Raw genomic sequence first — 17,366 nt, forward strand, 5'->3', positions numbered from 1 at the left:
TTGCAGGCTATCCACTAGGTTTTGCAGTTTGCACTAATTGTTTTGGGAAATGCACTAACTGCTGTGCAAATGTTAATGGTGTTCTGAGGAACGCACCAAAGCGACTGAGAAAAACTGTAAATGTATTTGAAAAATGAGGGTGAGAGACTGCAGCTGTTCATCTGGATGAAGAGTTTTCATGACTCATCCAGGTGACTCTCAGCTGACTGCAGGTTTACACAACAGTACATTTGGTTATTGACTGAAACTAGCACCACTGATGAACAATGGACTGGGAGGTCAGTACCAGGGCCACTGATATGCCACACCCACACAGATGATGTGGACAAGTGGGTGAAAAGAAGTGACAGACAACACATTCAAGAATTCACAGAGAGTTGGGGAATGGCTGCAATCACAGCATTGTAAGATGGTGACAGATGTACCCGTAGGCCCCCTCAACGATTCAGAGATGGTCTTTCCCTTTTCACATAAATGGCTGCATTCAAACCAGCGTTCCTCCCTGTCCAGCATGTTACATCCTCATCATTGAAAGAGTGTCCACTGGCCTGTAGGTGTAAATAGACTGCAGAGTCCTGGCCTGACGAGGTGGCTCTTCTGTGTTGTGCCATCCTCTTAGCCAGAGGTTCTTTGGTTTCCTCGATGTATAAATCCTGGCAATCCTCCTGCACTTAACAGCGTACACTATGTTACTCTGTTTGATACTTTGGATCCTTATTGCAGCACGTTTTGGGGTTTGAAAGTCAAAGAGATGAGATTTTGTCTCAACTATTCTGATACTCCTGACACGTACTCCTGGATCGGCTGGAGCTTTCTTTAGGAGCCTTCCCAGCTTTGACAAACATCCAGCTGGGATAACCACATTTACTCAGGGCCTTCTTGATATGATGTTCTTCTGCTTCCCTGGCCGCTGTGTCAGTGCGGATGGTGTTCGCTCTGTGTTGTAGCGTCCTGATGACCCCCAGTTTGTGCTCCAGTGGATGGATGGATGGATGGATGGATGGATGGATGGATAGATAGATAGATAGATAGATAGATTTTTATTTGGAACATGCAAATATAACTGAAATAACAAGAGAAAAAACAAAAACAAAACTTAAAAATCATCAAGTTTTCATGCATATATCTATGTCTACAGACTATGTGTGCTCGACAAGGAGTAGGATGAAGTTTACACTTTTCCTGTTCCTACCCCCTATTTCAAATTTCATTTTCAAATCCATATCCAAAATTAACATTATTTGATCCATACATGTTTCACTATATACAAGTCTAACACATGAGCATACACAAATAAAACCATTTTCAGCACGTAAACCACAGCAACAACAAACTACATGCTCTTTTTTGCAGAATGTATATTGGATGGGTGTGTGTTTTATATGTTTCCCCACACTTCCACACAGTATGTCCTGTAAGGCAGTATAATAGAACAATAGAGAGTATATAATGACGTTTGACGAGAGTCAAACCTTAAATACTGATCTGTATGTGTAGGTTTACGGTACACGTCAGCTTTTAGATGTCCCCCATTACTGATGGAAATCTCACAGTCTAAGAAGGCTAACCTGCCCCTTTTCATATCCTCCCTGGTGAATTTGATGTGTCGGTCCACCAAGTTAATGTGATCCGTGAAATGTGGTATGTCCTGAGATTTGATTTTCACCCAGGTGTCATCCACATGCCTGAACCAATGGCTTGGTGGTGTTCCAGGGTAGATTGGCAGAGCTCTCTTTTCCATTTCCTCCATGTACAAATTGGCCATGACGGGTGAAACTGGGGAGCCCATGGCACACCCATGTTTCTGCCTGTAGTACTGACCCTTGTATGTGAAACAGGTGGAATGAAGACACAGTTCAAACACACTTGGTCGATGCTGAGAGTGGTCCTGCTGCTGAGGTTGGGGTCATCCTGTAATCTCTTACGAACTACCTCCAACGCTTCCGTGACTGGGATGCAAATGAAGAGAGATGTAACGTCGTACGAGACCATGGTTTCATCTGCCTCCATGATGACATCTCTCACCTTCTCAACAAAATCCAAAGTGTTCTGGATGTGGTGCTCAGAGCTGCCTATCAATGGGTTGAGGATCGAAGCCAGAAACTAAGAGATGTTACAAGTGACAGCTGATCATACAGGCTTTAAAGGAGGTCTTAAAGGTGCACCCTGTTTATGTTTTTTTGGTTAACTATACAGACTTGGTGTAGATTCCCCTGGGTGTGACTTGTGGTCTGAGGTCTGGTCAGTAAAGTCAACTGCTTAAGACAATCTATCACCTTTTCCTGTAACCACTACCTGGGTCTTGTTTCAAGGGTTCATATTTTAGTATTTTATAGTATTTTTGTCACTGAGCTAAATTTTCTCATGAAGGTCTGTGTGGTTTAGCAAACCAACACCTGCTGTAGACTGCTGGATGGTGCTGTTGTTGTCCTTACTAAGCGGTGTAAGTACCTTCCTCTCCTCCATGCTGATATTGGATGCTGGGGACTTTGCTTTGCTGAGACAGGCCAACATTTTCATCCACAGTTGCTCTGCTTTCACATCTGCGGTGTTGTTGTTTTGAATTTCTGACTCTGTGGCTGTGATCAGTTACACAATCTCAGCATCATAGCAAAGTTCAGCCCTTTTGCAAGGATATTTTTCTCTGCTTGAGTGAGTTGTTGACAGTTTTTCTCTCTCTTACATGGCCACATCCTCCATGTGACATATCAGTGACCTTATGGCCAATAGTTAGTCAGTGGTCCTAGTTTAGGTCATTTTACAAATGTCCTGTTTATAAGGTTGGAAACCTGCAGTCAGCTGAGACTGAAGAAGTCACCTGATGATGACGAAGCGTTTCTCCCACTGAAAACAGATGAACAGAATCAACTTTCTGGGATTTCCTTACCCGGATGATTGAGCGTGCGTGAAGGCATACCTCCCTCTAAGTTTTCTTATAGATTTTTTTCTTCAGTCCATTTTCTGGTCAACTTTTGTACCCTGGGAAAAACAGGTTAACTCCCTCACAAACAGTATGAAGAATAGGTATAACAGAGCTACTCTACAGGGCAAATGGTACAATAGCGCCATTTATTGGTCTTTTTAGGGTACTGCTTCATAGGAAACTTCAACATCTGCTGATTTTAATTCCATCCATTCTCTTCAAACACTCTGCTTATCTAAAATAGTGGCAGGAGTTTGGACCTTAACCCAGCTGTCATCAGTCCAACCTGAGACAGTTGCCAGTCTAAAGGTAAGGGTTATAATTTTATTTTATTTGTAGTTTTTAAATCCTAACACCAGAATAAATTAAACCCAGCTATAGCCAGGCGGGTGCCAACTGACAAAAATCTCGGCAGAAGTTCTTGAGAGAAGAGGCTGAATAGTTTAGGTGGGAACAGTAGGTTATATAAGACCAGACTGTTGTTTATTTATTTTTTATGAATGTTTGCTGATAATTCATGTCCCTCTGCATATGGGGTGGTCACCTACTAACTGGAAGGTTGGTGGTTTGATCCTAGTCTGCTGCCAAATATCCTTGGGCAAAGACATTAACCCCATGTTGCATCTCTGATGTATCAATCAGAGTGTGAATGTTAGACAGGAAGTGTGTAGGAAAAAGTGACAACTAGTGTAGAGCGCTGTGAGTGCTCAGATAGAGTAGAAAAGTGTATCCAGTCCATTTACCATATGTGGGATTGATCTTAGCTCTGCTTTTAATTCGCCTCAGGTCCTTCTGAAAAACTGATCCAGCTGAATGTGGATCCATGTCTAATGGACCTTTAAACATGCAGTCATACATCCCTTACTTAAGAAACCTGGCCTTGATAGTTCTGTTATGTCGAATTTTAGACCTATCTCCAAGCTTCCCTTTTTAAGTAAGATCCTGGAGAGGATTGTACATACCCAGCTGTTAGACTACTTGAATGACTCGCAGCTGTCTGAAATCTTTCAATCCGGTTTTAAGCCCTTTCACAGTACGGAGACAGCTCTTGTTAAAGCTATGAATGACATTCTTGTTGCGACTGATTGTGGTAAATATGCTGTGCTTGTCTTATTGGACATGACAGCTGCATTTGACACAGTGGACCACGACCTGCTGATCTCCCGCTTACACCCCTGTGTGGGAATTTCTGATTTGGCATTGTCGTGAATAAAAACTTTCTGAAAGGAGTTTTTGTGTTAAGCTGGGGTTGGCCGCGTCCTCTGTGGCCCCTCTGCTTTGGGGTGTCCCCCAGGGATCTATCCTCGGGCCCTTATTTTTCTCGCTGTATTTACTCCCTCTTGGTGCGATTTTTCATAAACACAAAGTGTCATTTCATTTGTATGCCGATGACTGTCAGCTTTACTTACCTTTTAGTCATTTGGATACCTCCCCATGTCAATCTCTGCTTGACTGTCTTAGCGATGTCAAATCATGGATGGCAAATAACTTTCTAAATTTTAATGATCAAAAACACAATTTTATAGGGCCCACATCGTTCTACTGATTCGCCAGATGTTGATTTTGGTGATTTGACCTCCCATCTGAAAAGTTCAATCACTGATCTTGGTGTTAAATTTGATTCCGCACTTACCTTCGATGGTCATGTAAATGTTAAAATCAGCTTTTTATCACCTCAGACGCCTGTCGAAGGTCAAGCCTTTTCTTTTCAAACGCAATTTGGAAACTCTTATTCATACTTTTATCACCTCACGTCTGGACTATTGTGATTCCCTTTTAATTGGGGTTGAGTTGGGCACTTTGTCACGCCAGCAATTAGTGCAAAATGCGGCAGCACGATTTTTAACCGGTAGTAGAAAATTCGATCACATCACTCCGGTTCTGGCTTCTTTACACTGGCTTCCCATTTAATTTAGGGTTCGTTTTAAAGTCCTTTTATTGGTTTTTAAATCTTTAAATTGTCTGGCTCCTGTATCTGATTTGCTGAAGTCACATGTTCCTACTCGCTCGCTCCGTTCAGCTGAGCAGCTGTTGCTGTCGGTTCCTAAGTCACGGCTGAAATGCAGAGGAGACCGAGCGTCCGATGCTTTGGAATAACCCTCCCCTCCATATTAGACAAGTGTCATCAGTGCAGGTCTTTAAGTCCAGATTGAAAACCTACTTTTATTCCCTGGCTTTTAACTCTGTAGGAAACTGACACCTTTCTTATTAATTTATTGTATTTTTAACTTTGCTAGTTGTTTTGATTTGTGTTGTTCAGCACTTTGGTCTGCCTGGTGTGTTTTTTTTAAGTGCTATACAAATAAACGATGATGATGAACTGGTATCGCTCTTTCATGTCAGACGGGCCACAGCAGGTGAAGCTGAACTCTGTCTTCTCTGACACAGCGTTTAGTACCTTTACACTCATGACTGTACTAGCTCCCAGCCAAATCAACATGTTGTGAAACTCTCAAGAATTACTAGCAGACCATCCTCACACAGGCAGACGGCATTATAACAGATCTGCATGCTCTGCATTCTGAGCATGTTTTATTAAAGCTCGGGCAACGGTACACAGCTTTTCTATGTCAGCACGACCAGTACAAGTTCATTCCTTCCCTGTTAGTTAAGATGATTAATGAACACAGAGCACGAGAGGAACAGGTCCAGAATAACTAATTTGGTTCTTTAATCATGTTTATCTTGTGGTTCCACTTGGGAACAAGTGTATTTTTAATGTACTTATTTGTTTTCATTAATCTGTGTATGTATTTAGATTTTGTTATTATATGGAGGAGTCCAGTGGGTCTGTCCAAGCATGAGACTTTTAGCCAGCTGGTGTGGCGTTCAGACTAAGTTAAAGGTGGGTCGCTTGGTATCCAGCAGGACTGTGGTACCAAACCTGCTGGATGGGTTTGGTACCACAGTCTCCGCTCGGCGCCATATTAGACAGACGCTGGTGCGGAAGGTGGGGAAGGGGAGGAGTACTCCTCCTGATAAGGGTACTAACCTATACGCAAAATACTTATGGTTGACAAGTACTTGGGTGAACGTAGTCCCAGACTTGCTGCTTTCGTAGTTGTTGAGCACACTCGCCGGCAGAAATGACTTCGTTGACTCAGAGGAGTTCGGGCCTCGTGCAGAGGCGGACCGAAGCCTCGCGTAACGCCGCTGAGAAAGACCGACCGTCCGGCCAAGAAGACCACGGGCCCCGGCGAGCGGAGGATCAGGACGATGATGATACCGGAGACTCCAAAGAAACACGTCTTACACTGATGGAAGAAGTGTTGCTGTTAGGACTGAAGGACCGAGAGGTAATGGCAGACAAACTGCGCCTTAACGCTGTAGCAAATAAGCTAAACGTTATCGCTCGGCTAACGTTAGCTGTAGTCTCCAAACAGCTCTATGTAAGTTAGCATCCCTGCTTGCTACAATGCTAGCTGTAGCTAACAACAGTTGCTGTCTTCGGTCTGTAGCGAGATAGCTAATGTCTGGTGCTACACGATTATGAGAAGAAATGATATTTTCCAGTAGTTCAGCAGTAATGGTCGGAGAATAAGTGTGACGATCCTGGCGTTATCGCTTGATGTTAGTAGCTCTAAGCTAACACATTGAGTAAGAAGAATAAACGGGGAATGGAGTCAAAGTAAAAAGCTGTTTACAGGAGTGTTTGATTATTATAACTAATACAAAGTGCTACAGTACCAGTTAAAGGTGTGTTTAGATGTATCGATGATTTGCTGTCACTGAACTACGAACAGCAAGAAAAGTGAAATCTACCGATAAATCTAAAATCCTCGAGTACGGATTCAGTCCCGTTCACATAACATTAGGAATGCAACTAAAACGGAGTCATTTAACCTCCAAATTTAACAGGAAACTTGTGTCAGTTTAAACAAAAATACAAACAATGTTTGCTCGTTTTAACTTTGACGTCAGCAACACAAACAACTGTTTTTTTTTCTTCTGTAAAGAGTAAATGCAGCAGCTTCAGTAGCCAAATGGCTGATGGAGAGTTTCAGGTACACAACAAGACTCCAGTTTATCACAAATTTGGCTGAGAAATGAAGACGGATGAGTTTCAGTGGGTAACCAAACATTATTCCTTCAGATCCATGTTGATAAAGTAGAGCGTGGTCCTCTCTCACCCATGCCACGGCTGTGGGACTCTGCTTTGATGACAAGCTGCTGCTGATTGGTTGTTAACAGAACTGATAATCTGATATTCAGGTCATCTAGAATTGAAATTGTCAACAATATTGAGACAAACGGTGCTGTGTTTGCCTCCTCCAGCTGACAGACAGACCAGCACTCAGTCCCTCCCTCACTGACTGAAGTAGTTTACATTCACAGCACTGAACAACTTCAGGAGGAATGTCAGAGGTCGGAAAAGCTCTGCTGCAACAACAACTGTTAAATAATGATCATAAAAGTTAGCCTGGGTGGTGCACACATTAAAATGAGCCATTTACTCACAGTTTTCAGTCGTGTGACCGACTCACAACCCTGGTGGCCAAAACATTGATTCCACTGTGATGCTAACAGTGAACAACGATGACATTTGTGGTCCATATTCTGCCTCAAAAGTGTCAAAGTGTCTCCCAGAGCTCACTCAGCTTGCACTGCTGTCAGTACGGACACATGCATATATGTTCTGTCAGGATCGGTAAGTAACTCTGTGGGAGGGGAGGAACAAGACATTTTTGATCGTCAAAGCAAAAGTAAGCGCACAGCTTACTCCCCTCCAGATCCAGAGCTCTTTGGAGCACGTTATCATGTCTCTGTATGTCGCTGCGTTCCTCTTTCCCTCGACTCTGATTGGTCTTCCAGTTCTTGCTGCTAGAAAGCATCTCCACAGCATGATGCTGCCACCACCATGGGCAGCACCTGTAAGGAAGTGATGAGGGACGCCTGGTTTCCTCCAGACATGATGCTTGTCTTTCAGGCCAAAGAGTTCAATCTGTGTTTCATCAGACTTTTGTTTCTCATGGTCTGAGAGTCCCTCAGGTGACAAACTGCAAGCGCCTGTCATGTGCTGCTCAGATTACCCAGCTCTAAGAAGTGTTTCCAAACTTCTGTTTATAGATGATGTTACTGTACTCTGGGACCTTCAGTGCTGCAGAAGTCTTTTTGTACCCTTCCCCTGATCTGTGCCTCGATACAGTCCTGGTTTACACACGTTCTTGGACTTGATGGCTGGGTTTGTGCTCTGACTTGTGCTGTTACCTGTGGGAGCTTATGTAGACAGCTGTGTGCCTTTCCCAATCATGTACAGTCAACTGAATTTACCACAAACAGGATGCAGTTCGATTCCCCCACCTCCCTTTATGGGGAGTTTGCATGTTCTCCCCGTGGTTGCGTGGGTTCTCTCCAGGCTCTCCAGCTCCGCCCTCCATCCAAAGACATGCAGTTAGTGGGGTTGAGTTAGTTGGTTTGATTGATAAACCTTTATTAGTCCCACAAGGGGAAATTTCACAAGGCTGCCAACCTATTGCACGCAATCTTACCCTCCGACCATACATACATTACACAAAACATCACATGGGGAAGACAGGTCAGAGAGGTATAACAATGGAAAATGCACCACATGAGGAAAGATAAGGAGAAAAAATAACTCCCCCCAGACTGAGCTCCAACAGGGAGATCAGTTTGAGAACAGAAAAAACACCTCTGCACATGAAAAACTCTAAATACACCAAAGAAACACATGACAAGCAGCAGGGGGGGGTAAAGGGTGAGAGACCGCCGATTTAGACAGCACATCCGGGCCTGCGTGCGCTGGTCTCCTCGATCCACCGTCAGCATCGGAGGGGAATAAGCGTCGAAGGCGTTTGGAAAGGGAGGGGGGATGAGTGTGTGCATATCAGTGTATATGTATGTGTGTGTGTGTCCAGAGTTCAGCTGAGACAGTGTCCTTCGCCCTGCCAGGCTAAGTAAACAGTCTTCCAGCCAACCCAGGTGGCCTTGCATGGAATGGGAAGAACAGACTCAACACAGTCGTTATCAGGGTGTTGTTGTTCAGCTCCAGCCTTGAGGCCGCAGCTGGCGCCAAAGGGGTATCTGCATTATGATGGTGGTTTTTACTTTAGTGCGAACAGCTCATATGAATTTCAAAGCAGTTCTACAGTCCAACACTGGTCTCTCAATCTCCCGTTGGAGAGCCGCGAGCTTCGCCATACTTGCGTTCTGTGATGTTGTCATTTCTTGTGCTCAAGGAGCCGATTCTGAGAACTCACGGCAGTGTGCCTCCCCGAGATGTATCCAGTCTGCAGTCAGAGGTCTTATTCTGAGTATTCACAGCAGCCGTAGCTTCTCCAAGATCTTATCCGTGCCGACTCAATGAGCCCATTTTGAGAAACTCACGCCTCGTCCCATCGTTCCAATCCCAGCAGGCAGCCTTGTGGGGGTTTGAACAGCCAGTTCCGCTTCCTTAATTCTTCGATACGTCAGGGCCAAGCCAGCTCCGATCAGCCAGAACCCTGTTATCATGGTTCCGAATAGGTCGATATCTTCAGCACTCAGGCTCACCCGAGCCCAGACTTCTCGTTGAGAAAGAGTGTCAATTGCATTTAGAGACCAGTTGATCAAATCCAGAATTCCTCTTTTAGGTTTTAGAGAACAGACTGTGAGAGAGTGTTCCAGGGAAAAGTAATACAAAAAACACGAGACTAGACGAGGACACAAGAGGCTAAGCAGGGAAGCTAAGGGAGAGGAGGAGAGGAGAAAAAGTGCGACTGCCTTCGTCAAGAGCAAGAGCAGAAAGGAAGTACCCTTAGGTGTGGATGTGAGTGTGAATGGTTGTCTGTCTCTGTGTGTTAGCCCTGTGACAGACACCATGGACAGGTCAACAGACCGGCAACCTGTCAGGGTGAACAGTGGGCAGTACAGGGAAGAGCCCCCCCCTCCACACACACACACACACACACACACACACACACACACGGATAAGTGAACAAGAGAATGGATGAAGACACAAAGGTGATGTTTGTCGTAACATCAGAAGTGATGAGCCACACTCATACACTGTGTGTTTAGAATGGGTCTAACTGAAAGTAATTCAATTCAATTCAGTTTTATTTATATAGCGCCAAATCACAACAAAAGTCGCCTCAAGGCGCCCCAAGTACCTGCAATGATTTGGTACTGAGCTCGTCGGCTTCTGGCACTCTTTGACAACCTGGATTGTGACGATGTGTCCCATTGCACAGGGCTACACCTCATTCTGGAATGACTGCATTTCATCAGGGCTGCGAGGGTGCATGCTGATCGAGCTGGCCCTGCGAGGACGCCTTCAGCTGGAGGCCTGTGGCATGAGGAGGAAAGGTCTGCTGGCCAGGAAGGTACGACACGGTTATGTTTAAGCTTTCACTGTGTACACAAGCTGTTTCCCGTTTAGACATCGTTACCCTGCTGGTGTATTAGTGTCATGGTGTCACGGCGTGTAGTGAAGGCCTGCACAGGAACGATCATCTTTAACAGACGTGTAATATCAGCCAAGCACACACCTAAAATCTCATGTTGTTACAGTTTTGTATCTTCTAATCAGTTTTTATTGCATTGAAGATGTTCTTTGTTTTTAATTCAGTTTCATTTCATTGAGTTTCTAGAGTTCATTTCAGTTTAGTTTGGATTCATTCAAAATGTTTAGTTTTTATTAGTTATTAGTCTTTTTAACCCTTTAAAGCCGGTCGGAGCGGGCACGCTCCGTTTTGTGTAACTATTTTTCAATCCCGGTAGCACTGCAACCACGTAAGCTAGCACAATTATTTTTTTCATAAGAAACCGGAGGAGTTGTACTTACATCTTATGCCATCAGCTTGTCCTCGGTCACAGTTTCCTTCCACATACAGCTTTGCAAAAATTTCATAAAAAACACTTGCAGGAACAAAAACATAACATTCCAGAAACAGGCTTTGCCGATCCGATCAGCTGTTCATAACACTTCCTACGTTGGAATAGACGTCAGCGCGAACTATCGCATGTCCGCCATTACCTGCCCGAAACCGGAAGTGACGTCATTTTTCGCGGAAATGTAGTTTTTTACCTTCAGGGCCTCATGAGCTTATACTGGTGTTTTTAAAAGTTATGTTTGACTTTGACTTTCTGTGTCGTTTCTGGGATGCTTAGAACTCAGATTGCACTGCTGGAAATGGTTTATTTTGATGCACATGCCATTTTCTTTGCAAATTTGCATGATAATATTTATTTTTGGTTTTCCTGCAGTATATAAAAATTGGTCTATTTCAAAAACAAAACTATGAAGACACTCAAAATAAATTTCCTGTGGTTGGAAATAATTTTGTGCGACTTTTTTGTATTTACAGTTTTGAGGGATAAGCCTATATGTTAAAAAAACAAAAACGATTTTCAATTTTTTTTGTAGTTTATTGCACTTTTGTGTAATTGCTATGCACTTAATGCAGACATATTATTAAAATTTGGGATATTATGGTTGTATTGATGTATAGCAACTTGAAATGCTCCCAGAAATGGCTCTACAGCCTGTAAAAATATAATATAAGCTCTGGCGGACTTGGTTCTATGGTAGGTCTTAAAGGGTTAATTGTTGTGTATAGCCGGCGTATGTCAGAGGCTGGATTTAGGAAAATAAGTACCGGTGTTACTAGGCCTGTTTGATATAACGATATATCGGATGACGATATGAAAACGTCTATCGTTTCACATTCCGCTATCGTTTGTATCGTTATTGGTACAAAATAAACTCTTTACGGTAATATTTCTTCATGGTTTTGATGGTCACTGTAGTATTAATTTCTTAAAGTTCTCTCTTTCTCTTATATTTAATAAAACCACGCTACGGACGGACAAGCGACTGTTTTTATGCGTTGTCGTTAGCAACAACGACCGTAAACCCAGCACGTGGCTACTGTCGCTACCCGATCCGTACCAAAAACCCAATCCGTACCACGCATGCGCAAATCTTATGTCACTTCTTCTCTTTGCCAACATTGCGACAGTTAATGTATTTGAGTGACACGGTTAGCGCCCAGTTAGCTCTTAGCATTTCTCAACAGCTCTGCCTCCTTTTCGACTGCCGGGACATTTAAACAATGGAGAATCCGTTTACAAACAAATTCATGCTTTTCTCGTCCCCCGATTAAACAGCAGCGCTGTAAAATAAGAAGAATGGCGCCTAATTACATACTTACTAATACTGACTTAGTAATATGACACGTGAAGATTCATCAGCCAGATTAAGTGTTTACTGACAACTGACAGTGACAGCGGACATCATCATCACTATTCCAATCAGTCCTCTCCACACAGACGAGCATAAACGCACTCGACTATCACTAAATCAAATTTAACACGCTTTTGTAATGACGCTAGTTCATTTTACAAAATGGTTCATTCGCTCGGTCAGCAGGTGGCGGTATCCTTGTACACTGTGGAGTAAACTGCCATTAAACGAACAGAAGAAGAAGAAAAATCTGCACATGCGCGGTACGGATCGGGGAGTCCTGATCTGTAACTATCGTTTTATTTTTCGTTTTTGTCTACATTACATTGAAATGTTTCATTACTGCAAACAATTTAAGCGATACTTATTATTCTTAACATCTTAACAGATACTGTGACCCGTAACTAGCGTAAAATGCTTCAGCCGGGAGGAGACGCCTTTCACACATGCGTAGTACCGATCGGGTTTCCGGTACGGATCGGGTAGTGACAGCTCTGACGTCCACTTGTTTATTTTCCACATAAACCTTTTACGGTAAAGCTGAAGATCCTATTGAGTTTTCAAAATAAACTGAATCACGTGAAAGACTACGCAGAGTGTTTACGGATGAGAAGTGAAAGAGCCGTCAGGTGCTAAAAGATAAACCTTCGACTCAAACGTTAGAACAGGCTTTTCCCCGAGCACGCCGTGTAATGAATACAAAGAAAATGCGGCTGTTACAGTTTCATGCATCGGTCAAAACACTCGACTCCAGGTACACGGCGCCCGGCTGAAACGCTTCACACAGGTCGAGCTGCCCGAGATTCACCGAACTGACAGAAAATGTAAACGTTTTGTGATATATATGGTTGTCGGGACGATGAATGTCTTATATCGGGATATAAGATTTTGGTCATGTCGCACAGCCCTAGGTATCACAATAAACCACAACTTAAAGTTTTACTAATAATGCGCTAATAAAAGGTTTCACCAAACTAGCAAATACTAAAACTGAGCATCGTTTTATTTTATTTTGATATTTCTGGCAACTCATGTCTTAAAAATGTCAAACTCATAAAAGCGTTTTACACTCAACTCAACACCTTATCAACGTTACACGTTATACTCCAGACAGACAACGAAGAAGAAAACACTTACAGCAAACTGATGTTGGATATGAGAACATGCTGCTACAGGAGACTAGGGGTGGGCGATAGAAACGATATACGATAGAAACGATATAAATTTGGCCAACGATAGAGATTTTGACTATACTGCTCTATCACGATAGCGCATGTTGATGATGTCATCAAGCTGCGCCTGTTTTGGTCGAAAGCATCGCAGCGGCTACAACCATTATCATCTGCAAATTATGCCGACAGTCACAGCAAAGAGATGAAGCACTGTTGAAATATGGGGAAAGCCAAAAACTGCGCTTCCTCCACTTCCGTAACATTGATTCATTAATGTTGAATTCTCTGGCAGCTGCTCTGTTCCCATGTTGTTGCAGTATATTAATGACTAACCTCGTATTGTGGATGAATAATCTCAGTTGTTCTCCTGACTGAAGTTTGGCCCGTGTACAGCATCCTGCTATGCGACTGCATTTGTCTCTGACCACCAGAATCCCTCACGTTAACTTTTATCGAGTGGAAAAAAAGTTGGCGTTCATCCTCCAGCTTCACTGTGCTAATGTTATGCTAACATAGCTGTGCATTTTTATTTAGAAAAGCATTTGATTAATTTCTTCTTATGCTGTTTTTATAGTTTTATTGTTTTACATTTTACATTTACTGTTATATTGTTTTTATATTCCCATTTCCTGTGTTGTAAAGCACTTTGTGATTTTTATCTGTGAAAAGCGCTATATAAATAAATTTTACTTACTTACTTACTTGCTAGCAATCACGTAGCACAACATTATATACCAGGTAGTCCAACTTCAGTAACCCTGCAAACGCCGCTGCTGTTTAGTTTTCTGTCTTCATTTATGTTGGAAGTGGTAGCAGAGCTGTACGTTTGAATTAGCTTCAAAAATCTCTCAGTCAGAACATGCTATGAAATGTTTAGGTGGAAACTAGCGAGCTAACTTCCTGTTAACTTCTAACTCCGTTAAATTTAATAAATTCTGTTTTCATGGATGCCTGGATGTTAAACTTAATTGTTACACCCGATAAAGCAGCAACGCTGATGATTTTATTAAAGGTGAAAGAATTTAGACCGTTTTTAACTCTCAGTGTTCGTTTGACTTTGGGACCTGAAGCAGACGGAGTTTTGGACCCAGATTACTCCGTGAAGCTCCTCACTGCGGCAGCGTAATGCTCTGGCAATCCATCAAAACACTTTTTAACAGATTTCTGCAGCCAAAATCGGTTCGAGGTCAGTAAGCACAACCAGAGTTCATACATAAGGCACACTCTCGATTTTTGAGAAAATTAAAGGATTTTAAGTGTGCCTTATAGTGTGGAAAATACGTTATACAGAAGAAAAGAATATATTGTGATATATATCGTTACCGCACGTGCTTCAAATTATATCGCGATATGAATTTTAGGCCATATCGCCCAGCCCTACAGGAGATGTTCACATAATAATAATAATAATAATAATAATGGATTGCATTTATAAAGCACTTTTCGGGGCCCTCAAAGTGCTTTACAATGCCACTATTCATTCACTCTCACATTCACACACTGGTGGAGGCAGCTACAGGTGTAGCCACAGCTGCCCTGGGGCAGACTGACAGAAGCGAGGCTGCCATATCGCGCCATCGGCCCCTCTGGCCATCACCAGTAGGCGGCAGGTGAAGTGTCTTGCCCAAGGACACAATGACCGAGACTGTCCGAGCCGGGGCTCGAACCGGCAACCTTCCGGTTACAAGACGAACTGCCAACTCTTTGAGCCACGATACTAAAGTATGACAAACTGACAGCCACCTCAGTAAAAGTAACAATACATCAGCTTATTAGTAGTGATATCGTGAGGCAGCAGGGAGGCTCAGACTTCGCTCTTTCACCTCCTTCAGCTTCTCAGGGGAAACACCGAGCCTTCCCTACAGATGTGACGTCTCCACTCATTGTTTTTATCCTCTGTCTCATTCTGATAACAAACCATCAGGCTGAGATTTGATGTGTTTCTCAACAACGATGCTCCATCTGGTGCCTGCTTAGGACACAACCATTTATCATAATTGAGAATAAAATTTTAACAGATTAACTGACTAGTAAGTCTGGTACTGACTAGTGACAGCAGCGACGATGAGTTGACTAGTCCCACACATGTTTGTTTGTATTTTAGTTCACTCGGTGCTGTTTCACGTCGTGTCAGTCTTTACTATAATAATCTGCTCCCACTTTGTTGGTAAGGACTTTTTCATGGTTCAGCAAAGCCTGGATTAACTTCAGGATTCTTTCAGGGTTAAGAACATTTCCACGCTCCGCCTGCTCTGATTCTGGATGCATTTGCAGGTGATTTGCAAGTCAGATGCTCCTACAGGGGATGTGCTCCTGGACGAAGCCCTCAAACACATCAAAGACACTCAGCCACCAGAGACTGTGCAGAGCTGGATCGAGCTGCTCAGCGGTGAGTTCAGCTGTCCTGCTGCTGTGGGCTCTCCCACTGCACTGTGTGCTTCCTCACTGTGTTTCCAAGTGACTCTAAGCAAACACTGTGTCTGCAGGTAAAGTGTAGTTAGAGTGTGAGTGCTGTGATGTGTGCACTGTGAAGCAGGTAAATAACCGTCTTCCTGAATAGGTTGACAGGCATGTTGTAACAACCAGTCCACCGACAACTTTAAACAACCGGCATCTCCAATCACACCAAACAGTTTACTGAGCTAAAGGTTCATTGAGGCCTTTGCCGTACTGGCGCTGATGCGGTTCTTCCTGTTGTCTGTGGTGTAGACGTAGCTGAGCTGGTTATGCTGGCGTGTGACGGCACTAACGGTCTCGTGTTCTGTTGGCTCCTTGTAGGAGAGACGTGGAACCCGTTGAAGCTTCATTACCAGCTGAGGAACGTCCGTGAACGGCTGGCCAAAAACCTGGTGGAAAAAGGTGTCCTGACTACGGAGAAGCAGAACTTTTTGCTGTTTGACATGACGACACATCCCCTGACCAACAACAACATCAAACAGCGCCTCATTAAGAAGGTGCAGGAGGCTGTGCTGGACAAGTGGGTGAATGATCCTCATCGAATGGACAAGCGGCTCCTGGCTCTCATCTTCTTAGCCCATTCCTCTGATGTTCTGGAAAATGCCTTTGCCCCCTTGTTAGATGATCAGTATGACCTCGCCATGAAGAGAGTGCGGCAGCTGCTGGAACTGGAGCCAGAAGGGGAGAGCATGAAGGCCAACACCAACGAGCTGCTGTGGGCTGTGGTGGCTGCTTTCACTAAATGAGGGAACAGCAGGCAGTGGCGTTGACGTGACAGTGGGGGTGAAAATTACTCCTGACCCCAACATTTTGACTTTAGTGACTTCTGGTACCAGACGGCTGGATTTTGTGGCATGGGCTGCCCTGTTTCCTCTTCCTGTTTCTTTTCCTTCCTGATGATTCTCTTTGATGATGCTCCATGACCCTGTCTCCACCCTGCATCAGTTATGTGTTCACTTTCATAAAAACTAACCGTGGTTAAGTGCCACGTCACATGAAGTGCTTGCTGATGGTATGGGTAGGCCTGAAATCACTGACTCATATCCTGTTTTTCTTTTTTTAACGAGTGTGGTACAGATGTCACAGGTTATCAGCAATGATGTACATGTGCACAGCAGCAGGAAAGTAAAAGGTTAGATGAGCTGGAGTCTAATTTATTGGGCGTAACATCTGTACTGGTCCACTCTGACTGTGGGCCACCATCAGATTGAGTTCCAGATGTTTGCTCAGTTGTTGGGACACTAACTCCTGTTTGGTTTGGCTCTGTTGTGCTGCTGGCATAGTTAGAAGTGAGTCACTGAAAACCAGTATAAATTTGATCATGATGATGAAACCTCTCCTACAATACCAGTGTGGCCACCGTCGAGGCACGAGCACGGACCCTACATGATGGAGCGAGCCTTGCATCATCAACACACCCAGTGATGGACGATGCTGTAGCACTGAAGCTGTCCTGGCTCTATGTTCTTACTAACCCACAGGATTTTGTTTTCATTTGACACCAGTCTGTAGCTCTGTAACGTCCCTGGTTTGTATGGTCGTTTACATTTTGGGAATGAAGAAGTAAAACTTGATGTATAGCTCGCTCACACTTGGACCAGGCTTTTGACTAGAGAAGTGCAATTTCAGT

General features: G+C 43.6%; 1 protein-coding gene across 1 annotated transcript; it reads left to right on the forward strand.

The window, feature by feature from the left end:
• The first annotated feature begins 5,806 nt into the window (after positions 1-5,806).
• Positions 5,807-16,878, forward strand: golph3a (golgi phosphoprotein 3a). The gene is made up of 4 exons (XM_084945333.1): positions 5,807-6,219; positions 10,114-10,245; positions 15,554-15,668; positions 16,058-16,878. The coding sequence occupies exons 1-4, from the start codon at positions 6,010-6,012 to the stop codon at positions 16,480-16,482; spliced, it is 882 nt and encodes a 293-aa protein (XP_084801459.1). The 5' UTR covers positions 5,807-6,009; the 3' UTR covers positions 16,483-16,878.
• Positions 16,879-17,366: the final 488 nt, after the last annotated feature.

This window comes from Perissodus microlepis, chromosome 12, assembly GCF_051167445.1.
Source record: "Perissodus microlepis isolate ML-2025 ecotype Zambia chromosome 12, ASM5116744v1, whole genome shotgun sequence".
Classification (NCBI taxonomy): Eukaryota; Metazoa; Chordata; class Actinopteri; order Cichliformes; family Cichlidae; genus Perissodus; species Perissodus microlepis.

Excerpts from the sequence above, each read along its gene's own strand:
- golph3a (XM_084945333.1), top strand. The coding sequence starts at position 6,010 with ATGACTTCGTTGACTCAGAGGAGTTCGGGCCTCGTGCAGAGGCGGACC. Across the intron at positions 6,220-10,113 it reads TAGGACTGAAGGACCGAGAG|GGCTACACCTCATTCTGGAA; the intron begins GTAATGGCAGAC and ends CCCATTGCACAG. Across the intron at positions 15,669-16,057 it reads CTGGATCGAGCTGCTCAGCG|GAGAGACGTGGAACCCGTTG; the intron begins GTGAGTTCAGCT and ends GGCTCCTTGTAG.